This window comes from Aulonocara stuartgranti (genome assembly GCF_965226115.1).
Source record: "Aulonocara stuartgranti genome assembly, chromosome: 16".
Lineage (NCBI taxonomy): Eukaryota > Metazoa > Chordata > Actinopteri > Cichliformes > Cichlidae > Aulonocara > Aulonocara stuartgranti.
The window spans coordinates 10,148,878-10,172,297 of NC_138952.1; the positions used below are offsets into that span (position 1 = coordinate 10,148,878).

Sequence of the window (23,420 nt, forward strand, 5' to 3'; positions counted from 1 at the left end):
CCTTGCATGCGATATTTTGCAGATATTACAAAATATAATGTTCTAAAAGATTTGATTGGCTGCAAATAAAAGAAAAACAGCAAACAGAATAGGAATGCATTCAGCAAAATCAGTGTAAACTAGAGGATGACATAATGACAAGGACAAATAAACTACACAATAGTTTCCTCGTTTTAATGTCCATCTTTTTTAGTTTAAAGGTGAGCAAAAAGGTGAAGAAAAAACCTGATACACTGCATCAATATAGGTTCTTTTCGGTCTGACTTTAGAAAAGCAGAGAAAGCTATGAAACCTTCAAAACTTTATCCAACATAAAATGCACTCAGTTGTTAGTCTACTTTGAAGTTGTGAGTCAGAACATATGAGTGCATGTAGGGTCTGCATGGTGCTAGCTCTGGCTTTTCATTTCTATTAAAGCAAATACTAAGTAGCCCGTGATGGCTGGACTTGCTACGTACGTTAATAAGAGACTAGTGACATGATGAAATTGTCAAGAAAGCACAGAAAGGTTCATCTAATGATATTCACTGAACAAATTGCTGTCTTCCTTAACGTTTCTGCCATTTGCTTGTTAGAGGAGCAGTTCAGAAAGGACTATTAGGTCTCATTAAGTAAAGATGGTATATAGATGGAAGAGCAACGCTGAAAATAGGTGAAATGGTAGCAGCTGGGAAATATAAAGTGAAGAGAATGCACTGATTTAGGGCTACAACTTGCCTCTTGTTTCTAAACCTTTTCCACACGTTTCTCCTGGTCCCGACAGCCCACGTCTCACAGATTCAGGAACTAGAGAACAGCTGCTCCATTTGTGCGTCCTCCACCTAGACCGAAACGCGAAGGAAGAAGAACTTTAGGCTGGCAGCGGCTTGTTACAGTTTTAAGTACAGAAATGCTAAAGGTGTCATTATATTCTTCTCAGAAGTGCGAGTTTGTAGCCGTGAACTGGACCACAGGCAGCACTGAATGTGGAAAAATGGAAGTGAGTGCCATTCTTGATTTTACAATGAAAATAAAAATATTATGGCATTGAATTTGTCCAGTTTGTGAAGGTCACAAATTAGGTACATGAATTCACATTAAATACTAGAAAAACTCAGTTAAACGCTTAACTGTGTGTTATGGTTAAATGCTCATTCTTGCACATGAATGGTTACTGTGAAGTGCATGTACCTCACCAGGCCAACTGCCAACAACTTTCCAGCATATCTATTGCTAGTGGTGTTTGAGACGGAGCAGTATGCTGAAGAAATGAAGATATAGGTGTTTGAAGGAGTTTAAATCTGAGCAGATTTTGGAGGAAACCAAACTGGCAACAAATCTGAAAGCATCACACTGAGCTGAGACATCCAGCCATTGTTGGGAAGTATCTCCAAATGAGACTATTACTTAAAAGTAAGACCATGAAGCCAGCAGCTGTAAATGTTTCTCTAAAGGTGTTTTACATTTGTAATGTCATTTGTTTTTTAAGGTATTTGTCCTGCGATTCTATAAACAGTATTTTTTTTTATTTTTTTTTCTAAGCTTGGGACATGGTAGTAGTTTGAGAATTTATGACGAAAACAGGTTGGCCTTGTACTCAAAACACAGATGAATAGTTAGATTTTTTAAGGAATATAGCATATCAAGCAGAGCAAATGAAGATGAACACATATTTTACCAGTCATACTCCTTTAGTGAATGTCAAATATCAAGTTTCTGATGTTAAAGCTTGTGGCTATGTTACATAGCTGAAGCTCATTCCCAGGTAATTACACAGGTCTGCAACCGAAATGGTAGTTTGGCGGTGTAAGGAGCTCAGATGATCGTGTCCCAACAGGTTTATTTTGTTCATAGCGAAAGGTAAAGAATCTCAAGAAAATTATGCATTTCATTGCTTTTTTAAATTTAAACTCCACATATTTTGCAAATAACTGTACATGATGAAGGGAAATGGAGATCATTTTTGCATTCCGCACCGTAAAAAACATAATATTTACCAAAACTATCCCATGCAGCTGAAATTTTTTTTTTATCAACCTGTGTTAGTATCATATTATCATTCAAAATTGCAATTTTATATTTATATGTGTTTTTAAACATGTATCGTAACATCTGAATATAAACCAGAATTTGTATTTACTTACCTGTTTATTCTTCCATCTTGTGCCATTTAAACTTCATCATTTAACTCTAATAATGCACCCTAGTCATGATTTCAAAAATAGCTCACTCACTTCTTACCGTGTGCTCTTATATGGCAAATAAGCTGAGTTAACTTGTCCTTGGATTAAAAACAGAAAGCAGTTCATTATAAATAGTGCTTTTACCTATACACTGGACATACACGAAGTGATTCACACTCTCTCTCTTCGTAAAGTGTGTCGGGACACTCTTGACCTCCATTAGCAGCCCTCTGAATGATGGTCCTGTATCGAGACTGTGTGGCAGCGGTTGCATTTTCTGTTAAACATGAAAGATAATCTTCACAAAAAGGCTGCGTTCAATGACAGATTATTTGCACAGCTGAATTTAAGTGAACATTTCCAAGGAGGAATAGGATGTAAAATGATACCGAGACAAGTGCCTGACAAATGTCTTGGTCGCAAAATAAATGATGCATCAATATCACCACTGTGCTCTAATATCTCAAAGAGGGGAAAAAAACAAGTGGTCTCGAAATTGTTCCGATGCTGATTAGCATGCCCTTGTAGCAGCGATGTCCTCCACTTCACTGCAGTCTGTTTTCGGACACACCACACTGTAATGGCTTCATTTGGCTCAGGCTCCAAGGCCCATTACACAGCACTAATTACTAAACATTGAAAATGGTGCAATTAAGAAAGAGATTACATCATCAACAGACCCAATGGACTACAGCATATTTACACAGATGAGATGCCTGCTCAATTCTTCTAAAAACAATTACATACTTTTTGATTTCTGAGACATTACAGTACACATATTGAAACCCATTAAATATCCATTCTTTTCTCTCTATGTGCTAGGTTAATGTAATGGACAGTTAAAACTGTTGTTTACAATTAAATGTAATTCTTGACAACACTTTGCGTGTATTGCACTGTACATTTTTCTAAGAAGCCTCTTGCCATCATTGTAAGCATGTGAAGCCAAGTGCATCATATTTGAGTTCTTGAGATTTTTACGCCATCAGTTTTTTCAATGAAAAATCTGAATATATCGCATCGTACATTACATTTTCAAGCTATTCATTGCAAGAATGAAAAAATAAATAAAAATTCTGTATGTAGCAACTATGATACAAAGTAAAACCCATGTATGAAAATGTATATTAATTTTGAATTTTCTGGCAATTATTTTATAGGTCAGGCTTAAAGGAATAACATATACAGTGATGTATACCTTCTTGAAGTTTACCTTATACAATCTACTGATGTGTCTTGATGCATGCTCAATCATCCAGGTAAGTAAATCCCAAAAGAATGATTCTGTTCATCTGGACGTAGCGTTTTCAGACCAAACCAAACAACGTCATCAGGCTCCGCAGTCTATTTACATCTACAGGCCAGTGGTCACTATTTCAATGATGAGGATGTACACATCCTGGACAGGGAGGAATGCTGGTTTCAGCAGGGATTCAAGGAGGCTATTTACGTGAAAAGGGAAAGACCATCTCTGAATCGAGGAGGGGCCTAAGGGTACATCTTTCGCCATTTTACAATGCAGTGATTGCAGCCATTCCCCAACTCTCTGTGAATGGTACTCATGGTCATTGATCAATAGTCTTTGATCAGTAGTTGTTGATCAATGGTGGTGACAATTTGCATATTAATGATCAAGGAGCTGACCTCACAGCCCATTGCTCATTCAGTGGGCTAGGTTCAGTTATTGTGTAAAAGGTTGGGGAAACCTTCAGTCAGCTGAGACTGAAGAAGTCACTTTGATGAATGATGAAACGTTTCTCCCACAGAAAACGTTACGTCCACATGAACAGAATCAACCTTTTGGGAATACACTGATGTCAAATTAAAATCAGTTTCTAGATAGATAGATTATAGATTCGATTATAAGTAATCAGTTGATTACTTATAATCGAATCTATAATCTATCTATCTATTGTGAAAGTATGAAATGTGTTTTTATTTGAATAGGTTATTTGTGCTCCTGAAACAAGGTATTTATATATTCAATCCCAATATATTGATAATTTACCAATTTTAAAAGATTTTACTCTGGATACTGATTAATTTTAAAAAGACTTAAGCTATTAGAGAGGCAATTGTAAAATAAATTTCTAGAAAATCCTGTCAGTGAGCTACCTGGAAGGCAGGTTGATGGGCAAGTTGTCCATTCACTGAAAGGCGTCACAATGCAGTCTCTCTTGCAGGGTAGCAAACAAGGACGGACGGTTTCCGGACGGGAAGAATCTGAACATCTAAACATACAAACAAACAAACAGTGGTCTTAAATTCTCTTCAGCCCCCAGGTGATGAATGATAAACGTCCTGGGTCTCACTAGTAAGAGGATAGCGCAGTAAAACAAATGCCCTGTCCTTGACATCACACATCTCCCTACAGAAAACATGATTGATTACATGTGCCTCTGCCTGCATGCTCAAGCAAACGCTACACAAATATAGAAATTTACAGTGTTCTCACACATTCAGTTGCCTCCCAGTCTACAAATATTACTCATTAAAAAAAAAAAAAATTCAAGCCTACAAAGTGCCTGCATGCTTCACAGTGCATTTTCACTTTTAAATCCCAGTTTTACTAAAACTAGACTAATCAATATTTCTTTATGCTAGATTTGTAGCCCACAGTGGCATCAACTAGTAATAATAATAATAATAATAATAATAATGGATTGTATTTATATAGCACTTTTCAAGGCACCCAAAGCGCTTTACAATACCACTATTCATTCACTCTCGCATTCATACACTGGTGGAGGCAAGCTACGGTTGTAGCCACAGCTGCCCTGGGGCAGACTGACAGAAGCGAGGCTGCCATATCGCGCCATCGGCCCCTCTGGCCAACACCAGTAGGCAGTAGGGTAAAGTGTCTTGCCCAAGGACACAACGACCAGGACAGAGAGCCCAGGGATCAAACCGGCGACCTTCCGGTTACAGATACGCTTCCCAACCCCCTGAGCCACGGTCGCCCCTAGTGGCAGTATGTAGGCAATATTTTTTGAACTAAAAATCTCAACAAAATATCAGCAATGGCAATGTATCTATAAATAGTGGAAACAAATTTATGATCAATTTAAATGTCCCAGTGAGTGGATTTATTTTACATATACAGAGCAGCCAGGGCCATTTTTTGTTACCAACAAGACAAGCGAAAGAGTGCTCCAGGGGAAAAAATCAATCAAACACGGCTGCTAATTAACCTGAGAAACAAGGATATGCAAACTGTTTACCAATAGATCATTCCTGCTACACCAAACACATCATTACCAGGTTTTAATGAGCATCTGACCGACTTTTAACAATTTCCTTGTCTTAATTCATGCTGGCACATCTCTTGTGTAACATATCTGTAACAGCCCTCTGGCTGTGTTGTGTTTTGTGTGTCGTGCAACCTTGAATTGGTGCGGATTAATGCAGCTATGTAAAATCAAGTAATTCATAAGCTTTGATGTCTTCATCAACCAGCAGCCAACTCCTGTCCTCAATGCACAAACACATGAAATTTCACATTTTGTTTCAGAGCCAGTGACTTCCTTTGCCCAACAACCAGATCCAGGTCTCACTAGAGACCCAGCGTGGCGCCACATCCTACTGACTGCAAAAATCCAGCACGCACAGCAATGAGATCAAAGTATGCCAAAGCATAAGGGGGAAAGATACATAAAACCCATCATTCCCCAGCTTTATCCCTACTCTTCTCTCTCTCTCCCTTTGCAGTGATGTATGCCAGAGGGCATGACAACGCAACAGAGCAGCTGGGGTATATTGTGTGGTTTTCCCAAAATGAGGGAGTTAGATTCACTGTCAAGGCCACAGTGTTCAGCATCATTATTCATTATTCATCATTATTAATAATATTAATAGTATGTGTGTGTACTGTATGAAGTTTCATCACTGTCAGTTTTATTATTTACACTGTTTTTCTGGGGGCTCTGTATTGATACCAACAAAAAAAAAACAACGAATCTTTTTGTTGAGCCACTGCTCACTGCTGAGATTACTGCTCAGCATGAAATGCTAAGATGTTTGCTGACTGAAGTGACCCTTCAAACAGAGCAGCAACAGCTGTATTCTGAAACATTTTCCAACTCAAAGCTTAACAATTCAGAAATCAGAGTTTGAGATAAACAGGGGTTAACGCAGAATTGCAGCTCGCCTACCTACTCAGTTTTCCTTGCTTTTTTAATCCAGAACATAATCTGTTAGAACGTATAGAATGTGTCTTGGGTATAAATATAATTTATGTCAAATCTGCGTTTTTCGATAGAGTCAGACAGTCACAGCATAATTTGGAAAGATGGCAGAAAGACCCGACTTTGGTGCATAAATACACTAAAAAACTGACTCTTACTGTGGCGGCAGATAGGACAAGCATTAGAAAAAAAAAAGCCTCTACATAATCTATTTTACAGCCCTGTCAATAGCACATCAAGCTAAAGAAGAGCAATCTTTGTGAATTATTTATAAATCTGTCTTCCTGCTGTGAAGATCACTATAACATCATTATAGTGACAGCACAAAAGCCCTTAGCAGAGTTTGATATTGTATTGCTGAAAGAGGAGTAGATAATGGTGGAGCAGAAGCAAAATGAATCTCTGGTTCACAAAAACAAATGAAAAGAAACACTAAACACACAGAAGGAAAAAGGATAAAACCAGACCTCAATACACAAAACTCTGGGATATTATTTCACAGTGAAGCAAGTCCTCTGGGTCATCTGTTAGTAACTAAAAGCATACGCTAGATATCTACAAGTAAGGCGGTTTTGGAAAATGGAGACTGTGTTCTTAAGTGATTTTTTTTGTAAGAGAAACATCCCATCTTCCCCTTGATTTTACAAAGCTCCTTTTCTCCTCACCTATAATTTAGCATTCATTTCTCTCAGGGCCTATTTTCAGCTGCTAAAAATAAGCAGAGCAGCACAGTAAAAAGATACTCTGATACAGAAGTGCAATTTTCATACTGACAAAATAAGTCATCTCCCAGAACTGAAGAATATACGTTGTATAATTTGAAAAATATCTCATGTAACTTAGTGGAGAGGGGTAGCATGGCTAGTGGCCTTAATGAGTGCCCTTCAAGTTTTAATTTTAATTACCATAAACATCAGGTGGGGGGCTGAGACCACATATTCACCTCATTTGTTCAAGAGCAAATGCACGGAGGTCAAATTGTGACTCATAACAAGTCTCGTGAATATCCATCAATATGTTGATGACACAGTTAATTACTCATCAGCACCCTATTATTTGGCAAAGACCAAAAAACAGCTTCTCAGGAGGAGAACCTTATACCCAATGTGAAACATAGGGATAGAAATGTTACAGTTTAAGTTGGCTTCACGGCCTCAGGGACTGTGTATTTTGCAGCCATTGATTCAACTATGCATTCTGCACCTTATACGAGTGCTTAAGGATAATCTGAGGTCACCGCACTACAAGCTTAAGCTGAACTTAGAAGTACATCTTTCAAAAGGATTATGATCCTAAGCATAATAACAAATACACAAAGGATAAAAAAGCCCAGTCAAAGTCCAGATTTAAATCCGATTGAAATGCTGTGTTAGGATTTGATACAACATGGAAGCAAGACAACGAATGGCATTGACATTATATAATATAGAAAAAAATATAAAATAAAATATAATATAAATATATAATAATATAAAAATTATTATATATATATTTTTTATATATTTTTTCCATTAAAGAGTTGACTTCCTGTTTTCAATATTCATAAATGCAGACATAATAAACAGGCAATTTCTGCTAGTTTCAAGATTGCATATTAAGAAATACAGTAACTCTTTTGCTCTACACTAAGAACTACATATAACTCAAGTGCTCAAATGTGACGGGCCAATGGAACTCAGACTACAAGAGAAACCAAATTTTGTAGCTGTCCTATGAAAATCTATATAAAGACATCTGTTTATGGAGAATATAGACACTATGTATAAGTGAGTTAAGTGTTTGCTAATTAAAATTAAACAAAAATTTTTTTTAAAAAGGGTAAAAAACGTCTATTTGATGTGCAATGGCGTGAAAAAGTGTTTGCCCCCTTCCTGATTTCCTTTTTTTTTTTTTGCATTTTCACATCACTGTACTTACTTTTTCAAATGACTGGATATATAATTCTATATAAAAAAGTGACATTACAAAGAAAAATACTGAATCAGAGTACATAAAATTCAAAAAAGTCCATATATCAAATACTTTGCATAGACTCCACCTTTTATTTACGACTGGACCAGCATTCATCTTCACACAGATGACTTTGCGGATCTGAACCCCGACAGCACAGGTTATGGTCCCATTCTGGAGGCTGGTTCCATTGAGAGCCATAGAGGTATCCTCAATACATGGACCCCATGCTGAAGCTTCCCAGTGAAATACCACACAAGGATGGTCATTGCAGACTCTCCATTGCTCCAGAGCTGGACCCGCTGGACAAGCTTTTCCATCTGCATATCAACACATAAGAGTAGAAAATTGTGAAATACACAGAATGTACAACATGGCATTCAGAAAAAGCTGCACTAAATCACTCCAACACAGTTTCATTATTGTGCAGAGTACATGTGATTTGACCAAAACAAATCTAATGGATTCTCTTAAAGTACAAGATGTATTTGATCAATGGAAGGAAAAAAAGTGCCAATATTATCACTCTACCATGAGCTGTTTATTAACATACTGTAGCAAATATTTGTTTTTTGGGTTAGCTGAGCAAGCACTTTTCAAGTTTCAACTTCTAGAAGTTCAAATTACAAACTCAGTCACAGCAAGGCCACTGTGAAAGTCTTCCTTTGGTAATTCATTGACTGCCAAAGCACAACAATGTTTATGCTCTGTGTCCTGGTTAGTGTATGTGTATATATACATACAGCGGGGAAAATAAGTATTTGACACATCAGCATTTTTATCAGTAAGGGGATTTCCAAGTGGACCATTGACACAACATTTCCACCAGATGTTGCCATCAAGCCAAATATTGACGTCATACAAACAAATCAGAACATATAAGTATACAAGTTAAACCACAATAAATAAAGTGAAATGACACAGGGAATAAGTATTGAATACATGGAGATAACAAGGGGCAAAATGACATAGAAAGCCAGGAGATCACCTGAAATCTGTCAGTATTGATAGAGAAATCCTGTCCCCTATCAGTACTAATTGATATCAGCTGCTTTAGTCCTAATTGATGGCCTATAAAGGCTCCTCATTACCCAGAAGGCACACAGGAAACACTCCATGATGGGTAAAAGCAAAGAACTCTCTCAAGATCTTCGTAATCTTATCGTTGAAAAGCATTTTGATGGGAATGGTTATAGGTGCATTTCCAGAATGCTGAATGTTCCTGTGAGCACTGTGGGGGCCATTATCCGGAAATGGAAAGTGCATCAGTTCACCATAAACCTGCCACGATCAGGTGCTCCACGCAAGATCCCTGTCCGAGGAGTCCAAAGAATAATCAGGAGGGTTCTCCAAGAGCCAAGAACCACTCGGACAGAACTTCAGGAAGACCTTGCATCAGCAGGTACTGTTGTTTCAAAGAAAACTATAAGCAATGCACTGAACCGCCATGGCATCCATGCACGCTCACCACGCAAGACTCCATTGCTGAACAAAAAGCATGTCAAGGCTCGGTTAAAATTTGCGCAACAGCATTTGGAGAAGCCTGTGGATTATTGGACGACTATAGTATGGTCAGATGAAAGCAAAATTGAACTTTTTGGCAGTCATTCTACACACCATGTTTGGAGAAGAAATGGCACTGCTCACCACCCCAAGAACACCATACCAACAGTCAAGTTTGGGGGTGGAAGCATCATGGTTTGGGGCTGCTTTTCAGCAAGGGGTACTGGCAGACTTCATATTATTGAAGGCAGGATGAATGGAGAGATGTACCGGGACATTCTGGATAAAAATCTGCTGCCATCTACCAGGAAGCTAAAAATGAAAAGAGGGTGGACATTTCAGCAAGACAATGATCCCAAACACAAGGCCAAGGAAACAATGAAGTGGTTTCAAAGAAAGAAAATCAAGTTGCTTGAATGGCCCAGTCAATCACCTGACCTAAATCCCATAGAAAATCTATGGAGAGAACTGAAGATTAAAGTTCATAAAAGAGGCCCAAGGAACCTTCAAGATTTAAAGACCGTTTGTGTGGAAGAATGGGCCAGAATCACTCCTGAGCAATGCAGACGACTGGTCTATCCATACAAGAGGCGTCTAGAAGCTGTAATCACCAACAAAGGCTTTTCTACAAAGTATTGAATAAAGTGTGTTCAATACTTATTCCCTGTGTCATTTCACTTTATTTATTATGGTTTAACTTGTATACTTATATGTTCTGATTTGATTGTATGACTTCAATATTTGGCTTGATGGCAACATCTGGTGGAAATGTTGTGTCAATAGTCCACTTGGAAATCCCCTTACTGATAAAAATGCTGATGTGTCAAATACTTATTTTCCCCGCTGTATAAAACCTCCAAAGTAATCATTTCTTCATTTACAGTTTATGTAAAATACCTGAGTTCTATGTATGCATCATTGCTTTCTGGCTAAAGGATTGTTTACAGTGGTGTTCACAGTGGTAATTTACTTTTGTTTTGGGCCTACAGTAGTCAGGGCAGAGACTCTCTGGTTGAAATGGAGGTAAAACATGGACAGCTCAGTTGATGAAATATGATAAATATGATATCTGGAGAGGGAACAGTAGTGTGCTGTGACTTATAGAAAAGTAAGGATGAGCTGAACCACAACCAAATATTGTATATACTTACACCTTCCAGTCCAATTTGTATTTCTCAGGGCTTCTACAGTATTCTGTCAGACGCTGTTACAAAAATGTATCCTTATAAACACAAATGCAGCATTAATACCCATGTATACATACCCACACACACATCAGCTCTGTCAGCAAGCTGATAGCCAGTAACATTGTAATAAGCAACATAGTTTGGAACCTGGCTTAATCTGTGAAATTCTTTCATCAGCTGTTGTTGCAGATATGCATTTAGTTACAGGGATTAATGGCTGCTAGCTGGCTGCCAAGGCTTTGCTGACTGACTTGAAAACACAACACAAAGTAAGAAAAGCACTGTTGGGAAGAAAAGAGTCTCTGATAATGAATGGTCAACTCAAACTTCAAATGTTTGTGAGATGAAAAACGACTAAATGAGACTCGCACACAAAAAAAACCCAGATAAAGGTTCGAGCTCAATCAATATTTACTCTTCTTATTTGCCGAGTCTAGTCTTGTGTTAGCCGTGGCATTCCTCAGTTTGAGTCCCTCTAACAATAGCACTATATCCCAAAGACACTGAGCTCCCTGCTAATGAAAATGTTACTGGATTTTTTCTTTTATATCTGTAATTACAAGCTACTTCTTAAAATCTCCAAAGATCAGTGTTTTCATGCTTTCTGTCATCCAGTCAGTGTAGTACTGAACCTCATAGATACCGAAAGGTATACATTATTATCAACAACTACAGTAATAATACAATATAATACATCTTCTTGTTACTTCTGCCCTTTTTTCTGCAGTATTTCAGATGAGATGACATGTTAACGACAGTTATAATCTAAACCTTTTCTACCTATTTGCCATATATTAATATCAGCTTTAAAAATCTAGCTTCATTAAAAGTAAAACCAAGTTAAAAATAACTCCAGTAAACAAAGCAAAGAAGTTCTTTATTAGTATTAGATGAGAAAGAGTCAAAGAGATCAAAGGGAATTTTGGATTACCTTTTTGTGGGATGGCTAAAACAGTGCGAGTGCGGCTCTGTCTACCCTCTGCCGTCTTACTGGCACAGCTGTGTGAGCAGGTGGACCAGGAGGACCAGGGGCCAACCACACAGTCTGCAGAACAGGGCACCTCGCAGGCTTCTTCTGCAAGTGGAGGGCCTTCCACACAGTAGGCATCGGGCACATCTTCTCCTGAAAAAGGCAAGATAACTGAAATCAGCCTAAAGGCTCAAATAATCCAATTGACACTCGCTACACTTAGTATCTCATCTTGATCTAACAGCTATCAGATAGGGAAATAACCTTGTGCAAACTAAACCAAAACACACTGGCGCTAGAATGAAATCCCAGCTGAAGTATACATCAAATAACAAATGTATATTAGAAGCAGAAAGTGGTATAACCCAAGGCCCTATGACTCTGGGTTGATCAGATTAAAACCTTAAAGCCTGGTCTTGCTCACATTAAATGCAGAGGTAAATGAACCCACAACATACTGCGCTCCTAATACATCAGCCCCCTCCAGAGGATACCAGATCTTTCATCATGCTGAATGAAAGTATAAATGCAATTCACATGAAGTACAACACATAATGTGTTATTTGGTCAGCTACTTTATATTCTGTGCTCGTCTCAGTTTTACCATTTTTGTTAGGCCTGAATTATCTCTGAAGAACACCCAGACGTGCACTTGTGACACTGGACAAGATAATAAGTGGATCCTGCTGGATCTAGCTGACACAATTGACACATGTTGATACCATTACATTCACTCTGTGACAAATTCAAGTCATGTCTACATCAGCTCTGAATGTGAACACATGGCAATGCACGTATAGGGGAGGATGATGTGTTTATTGCAATTTGGAGCACTTAGACTTTTTTCATTCTTCAAAATTAATCCCTAAAATTCTTTTTTTGTGCTATTGATAAAGTTTGCCAAGACCATGTTACAGATAGTAAAAGCAAGTAAGCGGGCATCCCTCCTAAGTGTTCTGTCAAACACAAATTTAATTTCATCAAAAGAAATTGTAAGGTCACTCCATTGGTATTCTGAGCTAGTTTTAAAAGCTATCCTTCAGCCTTCAGCCTTCATCTTCGTGTTATGAAATATGTATCGCAGCTGCTAGTTAACTCTTCTTTTACGAATGAAACAGCCACAGGAAACAAAGAGCAATTTCTTTCTACTTTGTTATATCTTTACTCCATTTTTTTTACAGTTTATCTAGGTTGCTTTAATACGTCTTGGACCATCATTAAGGTGTGCAGTACAGTAAGTGCAATTTTATTAAGCCACAAAATGAATTACCTGCAAAAGTAAATATTCAACTCTCTGAAACTGTCATTGGCTTGAGTCATTCTTTGCAAACAAGATGGTCAAAATACTGGTCACTAGACTGCCATGTTGTCAGTATAATGGTGTACTCTGCCTATGTATACTCTTGCATACTCTTGCAAGGTTTGGCAGACAAAATGCAAAAGGCTCCACTTTTTTGACTCATATACAATGCCTCAGTTCAAGATATCTACCAAATATCTGCCAGGTCTCTCTTGGAAATGAGATTTTTAATCTCAACGAGAGTTATTTACCTGGATAAATAAAGGACTAATAATAATAATAAAAAAAAAAAAATAGGATTCTTATATAGATTTATATAGAGAGAAATATAGAGAAAGGACTGTTGATTGCATTGTTATTTGCCACACACTGTTGCATGTGCAGTCTTTCCTGTATTGCAACATCATGGTTATGGGAATAGTATCAAAGATACAGTCACAAAAATAGTAAGCAAACAAAGAAAGAAAAAGAAACATAAAAGGTGAGTTGGGAATAAAAGTGAAAAAGACATGACCTTGCATATCAGTTCTCACTCGTTTTCAATAAGATCAAAGAATGAAAAATAAAAACAAGAAAACCTGCTTGATCCATCATGACAAGTGGCTCCAACATCGTCTGCATGACAATATCAATGACATGCAGATGTCACCAGATAACATGGAGACTGAACAAGTAGTTTTGAGAATGTCATTTATCAAATGAAAATTGCACAATAGCCATCGAGAAGAACTTTTACTGCATCTTTTAAAGCGTCCTTAAGCACCTTGAAAGGTACCTGTAGATTAAACATAATACAACAATAGCTTTCTTGTTAAACACTATGCACATAAGCTACTACTATATAGATAACCAGACATATGGTTGTATTTCCTTTTGGAGCTTTAAAAGAGTTTGCCATAGATTTCTCCAAGGTCTCTGTCCTAGAGAGACAGATCAATTTCAGAAACAGGAATGTCATCCTGTTGTCAAAACAATGCCAGCAGCTGCTGAAGCATTGTTTTCTGATATACACTCACAGAGAGAAGAATCATTAACTTGGTTGAACCCTGCCACTAGATCACGGAATATAGTTTAACAATAACAACCCCAGGGCAGATCTGTCATCAATTTGTCTCTTTTTTTTCATCTGAATCAAGCAAACAACCTTGATTCAGAGGAGGGCAGTAAACATAGAGAATGCAAACTTAGATGTTGCCTCATAAGAAAAATGTAAAAGACCCACCCTCGGGGAGTTTGGAAACTTTGTGGCCATAAAGTCAAAGCATAAGAGATCTCCAACCATCAAAGCAGCTAATGTGCATACAGCAGGAGTTAAAGAAAAATCAGCTGAATGTAACGATGACCCAAAGGCTACAGTGTGGGATACATTACGACTTTCATTAGCACAGATCAAAGTGGGCATAAGATGCAAACTTTTCCAAAAAAAATGTGCATAAACATTTGTAGAGCGAGACGTATATTTATAATACTGGACAAGCGGAAAGATGGTGGATGGTTATTACTGTAATGTTCACTAAAATTATATTTTCAACTAAAATTAAAATTTTAAGTAACGAGAACATAGGTTTCACGATGGTATATATATTTAAACAACTCAGAGAAGCTTTGGAGGCTGCAGCACAAATTACAATGATCTTTAACGCGATTGTTTTGAACTGACAGTAAGCTGTGTGGGAATCCATTGTCACTGTTTTGGTTCGCAGTGACTCCTACCCAGGTGATTATTTCAGGTATGCATGCTAAATGCAAAGACAGCATAAAATAGAGTAGGGCATGCACTATAGATTTCAGTGAATCAACCTCACTGACCCACATTTAGAGCAATACACACTAGAAATGCAAAAATGGGCAATGATATACGGCGGTACTTAAAAAAAAAGAGCTTTAAATGGAAAATGCAAAGCAAAAAGTTTTAGCTTAAAGTAAAGTAAATAAATATTCTTTGTTTGTTCTTTTGCTTTTACTACTTTTAGAGAAAGAGCAGAAGAACAACAGTTTGTTTTTCCACCCACTATTACCTTTATGGGCAGTGACATAATTTACATACAATTTACACTGCTTTACAAGTAGAGAAGGATCATATCTGCCTATTCTAAGCATGGACAAAGTCTTATATAGTTTGGAAGTTGAATTTCTGTTAAACAGCATGGACAAGAGTATGAATCTATCAGTAGATAGCAGACAGCAGCATGATTAAAACCAGACAAGTCTGTGCAATCAAGGTGTTTGCAATACCAAGAGGTCACTTAAGTCTACTAATTTTTACAAGGGCAAAACTTTTGCAGAAAGGCCACTGACAAGGGCGCGTTGACGCATTTACATTCCCAACTTTAGGTTTTAAATCAAACTAATGCAACAAAAAGAATATAAAAGCATGACACTGGCTCCAGGCTTATTAAAAACTGATTAAAACAGATGCATTATTGCCAAAGGTGGAATTACTTACTGTGCTTTTATAAACAATGGAAAATCAGTAATTCAACAATCTTTCTGCTTGAAAATCAAAAGGGTTTAATGCATGTATTAGCAAACAAAGTAACAAAAGACTCACAAAACCTTGCCTGAAAACACTGCCTAAAGAGAAATGACATGATAACATGAATCCAAAGTCACAACTAATGTATTTGTATCTATGTGTGAGTGTGTATGTATGAGACTACTTGTGTGTGTGGGGGTGCTCTGCAAATAGATGGTTGCCCTAGGGGTCCTTTTGCATTATTAATACAGGAATTGGGGCTCTTACTCAGATATAATATCACTGGCTCCTGCATGCAATTTCCACATGATTTCTATTCTGCTCGCCCACCCACCAATTAATTTCTTCATTGTTATTATTCTAGTAGATACTGAAAAAAAGTCCTCGCCTTTGCTTAAAAGTTAATAATCATATCCAATCTGTGGAGGAAGCTTTTAAAGTAGAGCTGGGGGGAGGCAAAAGAAACAAGGTGCATTGGATAAAATAGCTGTGAGCATCCAACAAACTACCCTGGGTCACTAATTATTTTCTGTGCTTTACCTGCCTGTTAAACGTGTAGCTTCAGCATTTCAGCAAAAGTTAGTCACTTTCAGCACTTCTCCTAAACATAGCTCCTGAATATTGCTGACCACTTGAGCAAGCAGAGTCAGAATGATGCTGACCACTGTGCTCAGTTATTAGGTCAGAAATGTCAGTTCATCTGTAGGTTTAAGTATACGCAGCAAAGATCTGCTGTATGTGGCTCATGTCAACTGCCAGTCACAGGTGCACTGCATTACACTGTGGTCTATGGTTACATCGAGAAATTGGACCGACTACTCTGGTCACCGTGCAATTAGTGGGAGCTGTCAGAACAAGTTTACTGTGCCAAAAAGCTAGAGGGTGAAGCTATCACATCTCTTTGCTGAAGTAGTTTTCAGTAAATAACACATAAATACAGTAGTAACTGTAGCCAAACACAAAATAGTAAATGTAGAACACAATAAATGAATACACTCACATGTACATTTGGCACTATTTAAAAGAAAAAATGAAGAATTAACAATTTTTGATTAAATAGTGTTAAACCAGTGTGACTGGTTGCTTCCACTGACAGGTCACAAATAAGCATAAACAAACACAATGGGAATAAGCTATGTGCAAACAAACATAGAATTTCAACACTTTTAGTAGCTGGTCCCACAAATAAATACAGTTAGTCTCAGACTCTCATTTTTTTTTTAGCTTTATTTAAAAACAGTGATCCTTGCTTACACAGAATCATTTTATATGCATGGGTTATTAGCAAAATCTCGTGAACACTAAAGTCAAACTCTTAAATATTTTTAGAAGTCAAAGTATCCCTAACCTACACTTCTAATCTAGCGTCACTGATTGGATTCCCCTGGTTCCAATTAGCTTTTGTTAATATAATTAACCTAGGAGTTTGCATAATTTTTCAGCCTATACTGGGAATATCTGTCTGTCTGCCTACCTGCCACAGAAATATTAAGGCATACAGTTAGCATGTGGTGTATAATTTAGCACCAAAACATACTTTCTACATATGATACTGATTGTGAAAATAACGGTATTACATGGCTACTTCAAATAGAACTTAACACTTATACAGCCACTAACATTTTCTGTGGGGGTTTTTCAGCTCTGTTTCTTATCTGCTTAACCTCAAGTGAATTGGGAAATACAAGATATCCGATAAAGCGCATTAATAAAACATATCTAGATACATGATCTTAGTATGTGATGCACCAAAATGATTCATCAGTAAACAACAGCGCTTTATTATTTTCACCACATGGTTATCCCTCTGGGCATCTGTCTGGTTGAGTCCCAAAAGTGTCCTTGACCACCCTTGTATCACTTAATTCTACTTCAGTCATACCAAAATGATTTCTGCTGCCCTAAAATTATTGCCATAATAGAATATATTCCATGGCAAAGACACGATTTAGGTGATATAGGATTTTTTTTTCCTTTGATTGCTTGAGCAAGCCTAGATAATCATTTTAATCTCCATCAGATTAACTTAGTCAGAAAAGTGCAGTTTGTATGCTCTCTATAGGCTTAGACTTTCCTCACACAATTTCATGCATCCTCAGACTTGGAATGATTTTCGAACAGATTTTCTTTATGCTGGGAAACGGGAACAAAAAGCTCACTCAATCAGGGAGAATTTTTTTTTCTTTTTACAAATCTCAGGGGTATCTGGCACATCACTGAATTTCATAATATTCAACTTATTATTTAGCTGAACAGAAATAAACCCAGCCACCCTATTCACAAGATTTATCCTCTTCTCCAAAGTGAAACTTGGGTCAAATGTAAGAAAGACTTCATTTGAAACTTTTTAATTGCTCATGTAATGTTACTGGAGTTGACAGCAGTTTATTTGTAGATTTTTTAAAAACACGGCAAACACAATCTGATGACAAAAATTGAAGTGCTTTTTTCTATGGTTTCATACTCATATTGATTTATTATTGAAGAGAAGAGAGGCATTTTGGATATTCACGTTGCAGATATTGTCACCCAAAGGATTGAATGATGAACAGTTTAATGAGTGCATTTGTTTTGATTTGGGATTTGTATACTGTATATGGTAAAATGTTATACAACACTGATTTGTCCAAAGTATGAATATTTTTGTAAACTTTTATTTTATAATTGTCATAATTTTCTTAGTTTAAGTGATAATTTTGGAATATATATATATAGATGGTTCGGTTTTCAAATCAGGTGGTGATTTTAAATGTTATTTGGGTTTTGGATGATGTCATTGACGATTCGAGTGGACTCATTAACTGATTGATTGCATGCACATGTGACGTCTAATAGCCAGGAATGCCTAATTGGCTGAATTATACTCAATGTATACATATGTGCAAATGTGCATGAACAAGGTTTCTTTGTACCTGACAAAGGTCACACAGACCAAAACCCTGTAAAGGAATAAAAAATAATGAAGAGCAGGACAGTGTTCGGAGGTTATATTATATATTTTTCCTGTAATTGATTGAGATGTGCAGAGATTACAAAAAGAAATGATGGTTATAAAATTTGAGAGGTTTAGTGGTATATAATGTCCTGATGATGTATATATCAATTTAATGAAAGAAAAGCTTCAGCTTACAATGGGGACACTGAAACTAGACCATAGTAATGGGCACTGACTGACTGACTTGTGAATTCCCTCCAACCTTCCACTTAAAATCATATGGTGAGTCAAGATAAGATGGAGAGTAGACATGGTCTGTTGTTTTTTCCTCTGGCTTGCTCTTTGTTATCCATAAATAACTCTTAAATCCAGCTCCAACATCAGAGATGAAAGAAGAGTTCCTTAAAATCTCCACCACCTTTGTAGACAAAGACAGCTACGTCAGCTAATGTATTTATGATTTAGTGATTACAAGATAAGCTGCTACTATTTAAAAAAATTTATGTGCATCTACAGATATCACAGCTGGTTACCGTTTCTGACAGCATATCAGATTATAGCAAACAATCCTTTAAGCTCTGCTGATATGTTACTACTGCCTCTCCATCTTCACTGCCTATCTCAGCCTGTCAGAACAAAAATGATTGAAACCCAGGCAGCAGTGAATACGTATGCAGGAATTCTCCACTGTCGGTCTAAACCTTCCTACTTCCTCAACTCCAGATCCCCATTGCTCTCTCCACAGGACTGCAGAAGAACTGGAAAATTCTACTGCAAAGTTTCTTTATAACGCACCACAGGAACCCGGAGATGCCGCAGGTAATGTCATTAACAACCCACCTCCACTGCTGGATTTCATGTGCTTTGATTGGTGTGCTTTGATTGAAAATATATGTAAATATACTGCTTGATCTATAACCATTAAAAATTGAATGAGTTTTATTTATGTTCTTTGTGTTTTGTCTTTCATTGTTTTACCATTTAGTCTGAGAGAAAATCGATGCAAGAAGAGTTGGTAAAGAGCTTTAACTGCTTTTATATAACTTATGTTATTTGGAAATAGTAGTTTAAATACAAATGCAAAGATTCAAATAAATGGTGTTGATATTGAAAGAGTCAGTGAAAATAAATTTCTGGGGGTAATAATAGATGAAAAACTTAACTGGAGAGCTCACGTAAGATATATTCATTCCAAAGTATCACGAAGCATTGCAGTACTAAACAAGGCAAAACAGGTATTCGACAGAACATCACTTCATATTCTCTACTGTTCACTGGTTTCACCATACTTAAGCTATTGTGCAGAGGTCTGGGGCAATAACTATAAAACCACATTACATTCACTTTTTACTCTTCAAAAGAAAGCAATTCGAATCATCCACAATGCAGGTTATAGGGAACATACAAACTCACTATTTTTGCAGTCTGAAATATTGAAAATTGACGATATAGTGAAATTCCAAACAGCACAAATTCTATTCAAAGCAAAAAATAAAGAACTGCCAGGTAATATTCAGAGTATGTTTTTTTTTTGAAAGAAGGAAGTTATAATTTAAGGGGTTTTTGTAACTTCAAAACAATGAAGGTACGTACTACAAGAAAAGGCTTTTGTGTTTCTGTTCAAGGAGTGAAACTATGGAACAAACTGAATATGGAATTAAAGCAATGTCCAAACATAAAACTGTTCAAAAAGAGTTATAAAAATATGATCTTCTCGATCTATAAAGAAAAGGAAAATATTTAAATTAAGTGAATGTCTCTATTTAAAAACAAACAAAAAATTCATGATGTGATATTATAGTATATAGTATATCAGAAATCTGTTCACTATTTTTATTACAAATTATATCAGTAAGGAAGCTGACTAAATATTCACTGATAATTTATGGGACAGGGGTGGGATTAAATAAGTGTATACTTCTTCCCACTCCCTTTCAACATGTAAATTAATCAGAATGTTTTTTTTGTATGTAATTTGTATAGTATATTTTTTTTTTCTCTCATTTCTTTTCTAAATGTACTTGTATATTGTTCACATGTTGAAATAAATTACCAATCAATCAATCAATATACAGTTGCAATCAGAAAAGTCATGATAATTACAAGATTTTCACAATTTTTTAATGTTTTTTTAAAAAAAACAAGAATTGGGTGCGCAAGCTTTAATTTCTTTTGGCTATTCTATAATCAGCACAGTGTCAAACGTATGCATATACACAGCTGACATTTGCAATAAGTAGTGCTACACTGTTGTTTATCTTGACAAGGCCAAGGCCTATTAATTTCTCATTAGCTGGCGTGATTGACTACAACTGGTAGTTTCTCCGCCTGAAAACAGAGTGCCAGCATAAAAAGGATTTGTTTGATAGCACTCATTGGACTGACCAATACTTAGAACAATTGGAAAGTCCAGAGACTCCAACATCATCAGTTCAAACAACTGTACAGCAGCCTCACTGTCCACAGTGAAGTGAGTTTTACATAGCCATGAACTGGGAGGGTACCAGTCAAGAAAGAAGACCCTGCTAAAAAAGACGAAACGTGTGTAGTCCAAAACTACCATGACATGACGAGTGTGTGTAAACTTCTGACCACAGCTGTGTAAGGTTTATTTTTTGTTTCATATAATAAATTTATTGGCGATAACAGCGGAAGCTTCGACTACATCAGTGGCGTCCAAACCTAGGCGTAGGGGTCCGGTGTCCTGCAGGTTTTAGATGTGTCCTTGATGCAACACAGCTGATTTAAATGATTAAATCACCTCCTCAACATGTCCTGAAGTTCTCCAGAGACCTGCTAATGAACTAATCATCGGATTCAGGTGTGTTCACCCAGAGTGATATCTAAAACCTGCAGGACACCAGCCCTCGAGGCCTGGCGTTAGCCAAGGCTGATTTAAGTGAACCTTTTGTATGGTCTGCCCTCTTGTCACATACACTGAAAGAAATATGAGTCAAATGAGAACAAAACCTGAAGCAGAAGGCCTGATTAAAGCTGAGAACCACTATTATGATTTCTAATATTCTTGAGTATTTATTTATTTATTTTTTTTAATGTTCACCTAGATCAGTGGTATCCAAACCCAGACATCGAAGGCCTGCAGGTTTTAGATGTGTCCTTGATCCAGCTGATTCAAATGGCTAAATCACCTCCTCGACATGTCTTGAAGTTCTCCAGAAGCCTGGTAATGAACTAATCATTAGGGCTGGGTATCGTCACTCATTTCAAGAATCGATTCGATTCCGATTCACAAGGTTCCGAATCGATTCGATTTGATTCGATTCAATTTGAATCAATTCAATTCAATTTGAATTGGGGAAATTTTGCCTCAGACAGTCAGACATATTATAATTCAGATCATGCATCAGTACATTTCTATATTTTTATATCTAGAAAAAGAAATTTGACACTTGGGAGACATAATCAAAGGTGTGAGCGTCACAGCAGATGCCTTTGTGTCAAAGTAGAGGATAAAACACAGAAAAACATGAAGGTGATTTTCCTGGCCTGGGATTTTATAAAAATATTCTGCAGTAGATCAAAAACGAAACAAACCCATTAATGAACATATGAACATTACCTGATGCTGCTGATGTGAAGCAGAGCAAAGTTACAGAGGTTTTATTAGAGACACGGCTGAGCATTTTGCTATTTTGCATAATTTAAAAAAGTTTAGTTCAGTATTGAACGGCAGAAATGAGGCTTTCTTTTCGGAAGTAAGTAAAAGGGGAAAAAAACAGCGTCCGACAGGCTGTAAGAACGGTAGACTTGTGCGTAACAAGCAAGTGAATAATGCAGAAAAAAGATTGTTAGAAGGGAAACTGATCTTGAAGTACAGAGAGAGAGAGAGAGGGAGCTGTGCATGTAGGGGAATTCATGACGATGTTTATGTGAAGCGTAGTTTGCTGCTTCTTTTGCTGCTGGTTCGGTCAATATTGATTGGAGAGAGATAAAGGCTGCAGCTTCAGAATCAGGGCAAAAATGGCGCAAACACAAAGTGCGGACCCACCGAAACATCAGAATCAGCGAGCTGTCGGCTTTCAGCTCGTGTCCGTGCCGTCGGGTGAGAAAGGCGACATCTCACTGATTCTGATTTGTCGGCGGGTCTACACTTTGTGTTTACGTCTTTGTGCAGAATCCGTGTTCCCGCTCTCATTTACTGTTTTAGCTGTTTGGTGGTTGTTGAAATTTTGTGAGGTTAAACCTGAGATTCTGGCATTTTGGGCAAAATAAATTTATATAAAAAAAATTGATTCAGGATTTTAATGAATCAATATCACGTTATCCAAGTGAGAATCGATTTTAATCAATAAATCGATAATGAAAACCCACCCCTACTAATCATTTGATTCAGGTGTGCTGACCCAGGGTGAGATCTAAAACCTGCAGGACAACGGCCCTCAAGGCCTGGAGTTGGCCAAGCGTTGACTAGAGGAAGATTTAAATTAACTCTGACATTATTAACTAATAAATACAGTTAGTCGAGAGTCTTTGAGACTATAGGAATCTTTATTTAGCACTTCATTTTTCAAGGAGAGAAGCTGCCTTTATGCCTTTTCCAGCAGACAAAATGTCCATCATTATTACTTGTGTAATAGCTTAGACGCAGAGCTTGAATCTGATGAATCTGAGTGTGCAGCCAGACTGGCAATTAGCAGTTACTTTTTTCAAGGTCTGCTAAATTTTACCAGTACAGAAATGAAGAACATTTTCTCTCTAGAGACAAACCAGGATGTGATTGTGGAAAGGGGGG

At 37.1% G+C, this 23,420-nt stretch overlaps 1 protein-coding gene across 1 annotated transcript in view; it reads right to left on the reverse strand.

Moving 5' to 3' along the window:
* The window catches only part of thsd7ba (thrombospondin, type I, domain containing 7Ba), a 197,545-nt gene that overhangs the window by 61,901 nt on the left and 112,224 nt on the right, over positions 1-23,420 (reverse strand). Inside the window, 5 exon segments of the mRNA XM_082508367.1 lie at positions 718-821; positions 2,307-2,439; positions 4,278-4,393; positions 8,385-8,616; positions 11,918-12,109. Coding sequence (XP_082364493.1) covers positions 718-821; positions 2,307-2,439; positions 4,278-4,393; positions 8,385-8,616; positions 11,918-12,109 — 777 coding nt within the window.